At 42.0% G+C, this 9,309-nt stretch overlaps 1 protein-coding gene across 1 annotated transcript in view; it reads right to left on the bottom strand.

The window, feature by feature from the left end:
• Nucleotides 1-2,077: 2,077 nt before the first annotated feature.
• The window catches only part of SERINC5 (serine incorporator 5), a 40,543-nt gene continuing 33,311 nt past the window's right edge, over nucleotides 2,078-9,309 (bottom strand). Inside the window, exons 11-12 of the mRNA XM_074533546.1 lie at nucleotides 8,922-9,069; nucleotides 2,078-8,675 (exon numbers count right to left, since the gene is read on the bottom strand). Of these exons, the coding sequence (XP_074389647.1) occupies nucleotides 8,528-8,675; nucleotides 8,922-9,069 (296 nt within the window). The 3' untranslated portion in view covers nucleotides 2,078-8,527. The remainder of the gene's footprint in view (nucleotides 8,676-8,921; nucleotides 9,070-9,309) is intronic.

The raw sequence follows: 9,309 nt of genomic DNA, 5'->3' as shown, positions 1-9,309 counted from the left end.
CTGGAGCAACACAGAGGACATTGTCAAATGATGCTTAATAGATGACAAAAAATGTGTTTTTCTAGCTAAGCATGGGCTGTAACTGCAGTATTGTTCATTTATGAAGGAGAACACACACTGTAAAACAAATTTACATCTTCCTTATCAAACATTTGCATTTCACCAAAACCAGCCCCTTCTCCAGGCAGAAATCCTCTCTGAATGGTGTGGGCAGAGCCTGGGCAGAAGGCAGTCAGTATGCTCACCCATGCCACCCCTGTGGAGCATGTGGGGCCTGCAGTGCTCACATTTTGCACAAGTGGTCTCCTCACAGTGGAGGTAACAGGCCTGGCCCACCCTGACCTGTCTGCAGCATGGGCACCAGCTCCATCAGAAAACATGACTGCACTTGGCCTTCAAACCCTTGCCAGGCTCAAAGCTCTGCTCAGCCTGTCTCCTCCTGCTGCAGTGGCTGGGAGGGAGCAGCCTGGCCCTTTGCCTTATCAGCTGGTTTGCCACCATGGAGCTCGCCTGTTTCAGGGCTCTCTTCTAGTCCGTGGGCACTGGAGGCTGGAAGGTGAGATACAGGCTCTGGCTCTCAAGCTGTTGCCAAAGGTAACTGTGTGAAGCTGTGAGCCCCTAACCACCCCTGACAGAAAACCTTCGGGCTTGCAGTGCTGGCAGCCACAGATAAAAGTCAGACAGCCAGAACTTGAATTTCAGAAGGTGCTGTTGGGACCTTACAATGGGATGCTGGAGCTTACTGTGTCTGTTACATGGATACACCAAATGCTGGGCAGCCTATAAGCTCAAGAGTGAGGCCAGCTGTAGCAAACATTTCTCCCAAGAAGATCACAGTCAGGGCTTGGGAAACCTTCTGCCTCTTACATTCTCATCAGAGATTGTGCAGTCCCTATTTAGAAGTGTTTAAACAAGCTTCTCTAGCACCACAACTCCCTTCTGGACTGTTGTGCAATGCAGACATAGCTCCATGTGTGGCCTCTGGCAGTTGAAGATGCAGCAATCCCACATCTTTAAAATTGAACATGTAGCTCACTCTTGACCCCACCACTGCACAGCAGGGCTGCACTCAGCTGGAGCAGCAGCTGTTACTACTTTGGAGTTCAGAATCCTGCAGCTTCTGCACGAGGATCCACCCTCTCAACAAAGGTTAACTCTTTCCTGTGTGCTCCAAACACCATGGTAAATACACTTCAAGTGCTTCTGTTTCCTGAAGACCATCTGGCTGGAATCACGAGGAGGGAACATCCTGCCAGGATGCTGGAGTGCTGGGTGAGGGCAGTGGAGGGCAGGCTGGCAGGAGGCTATGGAGCACAGGCACTTGACTGTGCCAGTCCTTGATACCTGCCTCTGCCTTCCTCCTCAGCCCAAACACACCCTCCCAGCTCCATGCACCAGAGCTCTCACACATCAGCAGCTGCACAGGGAATAACAGCCACCATTAGAAGCTTGGTCAGCAGTTTCTCAAATCCACAGGGAACTGTGTCCTGGTGTGGGTCTGGTCAGCTCTCTGGCACCGGTGCCAGCAGTACCAGTACCAGGAGGCAGCTGACACATGCTGAAACAGGACACAGATGGTGAGAGGGAAGGAACTACCACCCGTGAAGGCAAAGCACTCTCCCTGGTGTGGATCTCAGCATGTCAAGCTCAACAGCTGGCCACCCATCATCTGGGCAAGTGAGGGAACAAGAAAAAAATCAGAGATTTGCGTCTCAAACAGCTGCACAGTGCTTCAGTGACACATCAGCCTTGAAGATCTTTTGTTTGTATTGCAACGGTATCTTACACATCTCAAGGAGCTGGATTGTACAGAACAGATGCCGCAGACACATCTGTGAAATCTGCCATCATCCAGTATCACACATCAGAGAAATACAGAAACAACATGGACATTGAAGGCCTCTAATATTCCACACAGCAGCATTTTTTTGTTAAACACTGAAATTTAGTGAAAATAAAAGATCAACCAATTTACTTTTACTGGCTCAGTAACTGCATAACTCATATATTTAGCTTATTTTATAAGTTTCTTCTAGAATGAACTGACTTTGAAAATTTAATGTATCACAACAATTCATTTCAAATGTAAGAAAAATTTTATTGGTCCATTAAACGTTAAATCTAAAACAGTACATTCACTCAGTATACAAAAGGAAGTGTCCATAAAAACCATTAACATGCTAAAAAGGCAAAGCTGTTGACTATTTTACAGGCAAGATCTTACAATTCCGGAATCTTTACCAATCCTTAAAGTCAAACTGTTACAGTTACTAAAGACCACAACACTTGCAAAAAAGTTAAATAAACTAGCAAAATTCCACTTCACTGGGCTACAGTTTAATAAAATAAAACCACACATACACACCAAAAAGTTCCCTTGAGATATTAAGAACCTTGAAAAAGACTAATTAAAATCCCCTCACCATTAAGAAAATGTGTTTATATTTTGACAACTATTTTGCATCCAGCTTTTGAACATGGCATATATGAGACTGAACACCACGCATCAGTGGTGAACAAAAAGCAGACACTGAACCCTTATGTTCCTAGTAAATCTTCTCCCAGCTTGTATATTACAAGAAGAATTATTTCATCTGGAAGTTAATTCTCCGCACTTTAAGTTTGCATGGATGTCCAAAGGACATCTAAGCACCCGGACTTGTATCGGCAAGAGGAAAACTAAAGCTACGGTATGTCCAGTGATCCATTACTTCCCCTTAGTTTTGCAAAATTCTTGGCTTTGCACTTTCTTCTTGGCTTCACGCTGAGGCTTCTTTGGCAAAAGCATGGCTGCACTGCTGCACCCTGCAGCTCTGGTGAGCAAATCCCTGGAAGCTTTGGGCTGCTGGAGTGGTTTCAAAGCTGATGAACGTGGCTCTGAACAAGTCTGTGAAAATGTCTGTAGGCTACACACTGGGAACTATCAGGGACTGGCAGGCAGTGGGGAAGCCAACATGGCTTATATCTGATATAAATTCTAACTTTTTAAAAACAACATTATTGAGCAGGTGAGGAAATAATCAAATCCAGATTTGATAAAAACCCCTGAACAAATGGGATTTAAGGCCTACTTGAAACCTACAGAATTTCCTTGGGCATTAGAAAGCAGTCAGCATGCCAGTGTCTCAAAGTTGCTGCTTCAAATTCTGTGTCTACATCCCCATCCTAGGCACTTGGGCACTCTGCCATGAGGATGTAGAAAATGCAGAGAAACACCAGTTCCCAAGCTATGTATCCCATTCTGAGTAAAAAAGCTAAAGCTTTCTAAGCACTTGACCCCTGGCATTCACTTGTACAGTCATGTGAAACACTGAATTTTAACTACTGTTTACAAAACTGAAAACACAAGTAAAATGTCATGGTGTTCATTATGTGTTTGCCTCCCACAAGAACTCGTAGGCCACTCTGGAAAACAAATAAGCAGTTGTCACAGAGAAAAACTGATCCATGTAATAAACTATGATCCTTGACTCTGCTTCAATGCTGCAGGCTGTCCTGCTATGAAAAGGAAAGGATCAGTAAGACTTGGCAAAGAGGTCTTTGCTAGTTTCTAGCACCAAAGACATCCCATTTGATAGGCAGCAGGTTGTCTGGGAATGAAGGAGGTGAACAGTGCCTTTAAAAAACATATCCAAGGAGAAAAAGGCAAGTAAAACAAGGAGATACAGCCTCCAGGTGAAAGACACTGCTTCTAAAGCCCAGAAGGAAAATGAGAGCAAAATTTTAGCTGTAGATAATCTCAACTCATTTAGCCACAAGGGTATGGTCTTGTGGTATTTTGCTTCATCAACTTAGGAGAAAAGCCTAGCAGTTTATAAAATCTTTACAGTGCAGTTTAAAAACAGTCAATGGATTATTATGTTGCTGATCTGTTCAGAGATGCCCATGATACTGTGGGCTGCTAGCCAAAGTTCAAGCAGCGCACTATCTTAAGTATCCAAGTTTTCCTCACGCCATCATTCAAAGCCAAAGAACTGTTAAAAACCAGCTTTTTCACAAGTGCAATGGTTGCTTCGTTAATAGCAATGTTCTAGCCCAGAAATGGTTGCAGCAGTAGCTGACAAAGCTATTACACATGTGTAATTTATAATCTCAAAGCACTTATAGACTTGTAAAAAGGTGCTAAAACACAAAATAAATAAATAAATAGACATGCAGTGTTTATGATTCTGTGAGGGGACAATCCCTCTCTCTGGACTACACATACACATGAATTCTGCATTTCAGAGGAAAGCAGCCCAACCAAGGCAGGATTTACCACATCAGCTGGGCACGCAGAAGCTGTTTGAACCTCATGGAAATGCTGGAAGGAGAAAGCTGAGAGTATCACAAACATGCAACACCTTCGATGTGAGACTGCAGTGAAGCTCAGCTGCAAGGGCTGCCTGCACACCTTGAGGAACTATGTGGCCAACAGCAAATGAGGACACCCATCTGCTTTCCGCACATCCCTAGTAAAGTTTTACTATCTCATTGGTTAGTCCAGTTACTTGGATTCAGACACTTGCTGTCCGAGTCTGTCCCACTTATTTTACCCCAAACAAGAACCGGTCATGACTGTGGCTCTTGGTTGCCTTCACAAAGAAAAGTAAAATTGTTCCAGTCTCCGATGATAGTGCAGCAGTGAAGTCCCATATAGACTTCATGACGGCAAATTTGACAAAGCAGAAAAAAGCCAATAAAACAATTTCACCTTCCCAGTAGGACTTCTGTCAACATTGTCTGTTCCTCAAAGGTCTCCTAAATATAGCATTAGTTCAAATTTAAACAGAGGAAATTTAGTACAGTACATGTTCTCTGGTCTTGCTGTCTTTGTAAGCTTTCTCGCAGCCCAAATCCACTAGGAGCCAGAAGTGCTGCACTGCTTACGTCTGGGAACAAATTCAATGAACAAACATGGTACAAGGCAGGATAGACACTGTGCTGTGAACTGCCTCAGCAGACAGTCACTTGCACTTTCAGGTATGGGGAGAGAAAGTTAACTGTTTACAGCTTAAATGTAAAAAAATTATTTATTTACAAAAGCATCAGGCTACTTGTGAGTTTTCCCACTTAATTTTCCACTGCACAGTAACACCTGAAGCAGTCTTATCCCCAAAGGTTTGTCAAGCACACATTGTTTGGTCTTCCATGTGCACTCCAGGTCTGATTGTGCCTTGTACACACTGGTGTAAGCTACAAGGCAGCACCACCCAGTCACAGGCTCAGTCCAGGTTTTCCAGTTCTAGTGCCACCTGCATTAATAATTATCACAGCAGTAAGTATGAAGGCACTTCCTAACAAGTTTTTTTTTAAGCCCATTTGCATTAACTGTTTGGAATCTATGGGCTGGGAATTCGATTCCTTGACCTGAGCCGAAGATTTTGTTATGTAGTTGCACATGGAAGTTCACAGTACAGATTTTACAGCAAACACTAAGGCTGTAACATTTGCCTGGCCAGCAGGAAGCCTTGTCTTGATGAGGAACTAGAGTCTTTGCACACCCAAGTGCTACTAGTTACTGATTCCTTAGAAAGGCCTGGAAGTCCACAGCTGGATCTAGGGCACCATGGACACACAGGCCCTCAAAGTTATTTATTTTTGGGGGTTTCCCCCACAAGCATTTGCTCAAAGTAGGCAAGACTGTGTAAACAGGCACTGTCCTATTCCTACTCTGTGTACACCTGCAGATCTACACGTCTAAGGTCAGTAGTTAGTAGTAGGGAAGGATGAAGGAGCAGCTCAGTGAGGTGAGTGCTGTGTAAGAAGAATGGACCCACGACTCACTGTGGACTTTCTTTTTACAGCCTTGCTTCCTCTGTGCAAAACCTATTTCCCTAAACACCAGCATAAGGAGGTGCAGAAAGCCCTGATGCAAATACTAGATAAAATAAGTGTTTCTGTAAACAAGAGCATCCAAGGACCGAGATCAGTATTAAGATCATCCACAGTTGTGACGGGGATGCCTGAGAGCCAGACAACAAAAACCTTTCGCAGCCTGTAACCTGGCATAGTGTGTGCCTTCCTCCACAAAGCTTCTTTCCCTGATTGTTCTGTTACAAAAACCATGGCTAATTTATAAAAAAAGAAAAATTCCAAACAAAACCCCCAGACAAACAAACAAGCAAAAAAACCCCAACCAAGCTTGGTTTCTCATAGTGCAACATCTATGGCACTAGAAGGCAAATCTTGCACGCCTCTTAGGATCAGGCAAGGCATGAGCCTGGACTATTTCAGCTGCAGCACACAACTACAGCACTGGATCAAAACTGTTTTTCAGAATTGCTGCTGTGAGTTAGGTGGGACAACTATCAGTCATCACTGCACAGCCCACAAGCTCTCATCTTAAAGATTGGACAAATAAATGCTTCTGGATTGAAAAAGCATTAATAAAGGCCTACTTCAGCTGCAGAAGTATCTGTGTAGCAAGACTCTAAATGGAGGCAGAAATGTTCTTGCTAGCAGAGCTCTTGGCAGGATCAGAACCTCCCAGCAGAAGCAAAGGGAGAGAGGAAAACCTGCCTCCCTCCTCAGAGCTATTTGTTGCTCTTCTAACTCAGTGTCAAAGCCCAGCTTCAATTGCTATTTTTAATTCTTGGTGCAAATAAGAACACCAAGGCAGTCACTGCTGTACAGACTCCTCCTTCCCTCAGATCTCAGGACATGTATTTTGAGGCTTTAATCACTGGGGTAGGTGGCATAAGTAGACAGGACTGCAGACCTGAATATTTTGTTTCAGGTAAGAGTGCACAGGGTAGGGAAGATCACATCCGTAGAAGCTCCAAACAGGACAGAAGCCCTGGGATATCATAACAACAAGGCAGCTAAAAGTGGCAATGAAAACAAGACGAGAATCAAGATCCAATATGTTAAGATCACTGACCAGGTGGGCATTAGCCATTAATTATTACAACAGAACAACTAAGGCATGCAAATCTTTTGGCCAACCCACTGGCATCCATGTTGTGCTTTTCTTTGACTTGCAGAAAGCAGTGGATGAAGACTTAAGGCTCAATCATATTTTTTTTAAAAAAGAGAGCTGCTAATTGGTTGATATTTTACACTGTACATGTGTGTGAATACACATGTTGCGTGAGAGAAGACAAAAACCACCAGCACTAGCTCAAGTCATAAATTCATCCCACCAGAATGCAGATAAATATGGGGGTTCAACGTTTTTCAGCATTCAAGGCATTTGAACTGCTGTTTTACCACCAAATCATCTGCTTAAATTAATTTAAAAAAAGGTGACAAGTTAGTGTTTAATATCGTCAAGTCATTTGTGCTAAGGCAGCTGCTTGTTGCATTTGGGTCTTCTGGTTTTGCTTGTCTGACTGCTTACTACAGTGTTTGGAACAGGAGATCTACAAGAGAATTTCTATCTCCATTAATACATCGGCTGGCTAACTCCCATCCCAAAAGCAAAAGTAATATCAACAGAGGAGTATAAAAATATAGTAGTTAGAAGAAATACTTTCCAACAAACACACAAGCAGAAAAGATGATGACACACTATAGTCCTTTTCTGACCATCAATGCATGTAAAATATTATAAAACTAGTCATGGAAACAGAACTGAAGACTTGGGAGACCTTTAGAGACAAGCTGGAAACAGCAGGGCAGAGAAGTAAATGAGCACCCCACTTTTAAATTTAACAGCAATGGGCAGTGCTCCCTAACTATCATTTTCTCAACAGCAAATGATGTAAATAAAGAATGTACCTTATCTTACATCCCCATGCAATACACTCAACTTTTGAGTGACCTGGCAAAGCAAAATTGGGCAAAATTCAGTTTGAGAATTTGCCTGTAGAACTCCCCTTCAGTTATTAACTGGGCTAAATCTGAATTGCATAAAATATCGATGTGCCTTTAAAGTAATAATAGAATAAATACTTTACTATCATTGGTACATTCCCTTCTCAATCTAGGTATAAAATAACTTAATATATTTAATACTTAGATAAACAATTTTTAGTAGATGCTTTGGCAGTCAAATTTTATATATTCTCTTATTTCTACAGAAATACTTAGATATGGTTTTGGAAAAAAAATTATCTGGATACTACTTACAAGTATTATATGCTGTACAAAACAGCAGTCCAAATCATCACTGCAAACTGTAAAAGAAACAGTTAATGAAAGAGTATAAAAAGGAATTAATGCATATTTGCTGGAAGATACCAAACATTCCTGGGAAGTAAGAAGATACCCTCTGCACCATGAGTATTTCTTTTCTTGTCAATGTAGCCAGAGAAAGATTGCCAGTTATTTGAAGAGTACTTCACTTATTCCAGTTTATGCAACAACTGTGTATTCTACACACCACACATAAGCATTGTAAAGTTTCAAAACAGATTTGTTCCCTTAGGCAATGCTTGTTCATGATAATAAAAAATGGTAAAAAAAGTCTTCAATCATTTGTTTAGTCTGACTAAAAAGGTAATAACTGGTAGATTATAATAAGTGGGTAATTGGTGTTTCCTCATTCAAAAAAAAAAGAGAAAAAAACCATAAAGAGAAAAACTTAAAATGACCTTTAGACTGTTCACACTGAGAACTCTCTGGTTGGGCAACAGAGTGGGGCAATAAGAGTCCATAAGTAGAGACAGACACAAACCCAGCAGGAGACCATCTTAATCCAGAAGATAGACCAGGTTCCAGTGAAGAATTTTTCAATCTGAGCACTTTCATAACTGTTAAGGGGAAAAAAAATATAATGACACAAAAGACTTTAATTAGTTAAACCAAGGATGAAGCAAGGGAGAGCAGCCCTTTATAGAGCAAGATCTTGCTCAAGAATTCCCAAGAAAGACTAGTAATGTCTCTTCAAACTTCTACCATAAGGATTGGAAACACCCACACAGCAGAACTTCCCCTTCACATCTTCCCTCTCAGCACAGAGAGATGTTAATTTGTTGGCATTAAAGAAATACACTTACTGGAACCAATGAGTTACTGTCATCATCACATAGAGAGAAGCCAGGAAGAAAACAAAGTGGAAGTAGGCATAACTGTACACTGTGCCCTTCTTCTCGTCATAAACCACAGTCTGGCCTCCCCTTTTCTCAACATGCTCTTCAGCATCAGCTGTAAGAGACAGGAACAAGAAAGTTTTGCAAATTTAATGAGAACTGAAAACAGCAGCTGGCTTCACAGAGAACACAGCAAAACATCAACAGTGTGATTTGGGAAAGTGTGACTGACACAGAGTAACACTTGAACTTTTTCTCATCCACAGGGCATGGGCCTGAACCCTGAGTGAAAAACTGGACTAAAACTGAAATTCTGCCTTGTAACAGCTTCCTGGTTTACTGAGTAGATTTTGAC

Source organism: Zonotrichia albicollis, chromosome Z (genome assembly GCF_047830755.1).
Source record: "Zonotrichia albicollis isolate bZonAlb1 chromosome Z, bZonAlb1.hap1, whole genome shotgun sequence".
Lineage (NCBI taxonomy): Eukaryota > Metazoa > Chordata > Aves > Passeriformes > Passerellidae > Zonotrichia > Zonotrichia albicollis.
The sequence above is the reverse complement of the archived record's forward strand: the minus strand, read 5'-3'. Positions and strand labels throughout refer to the sequence as shown.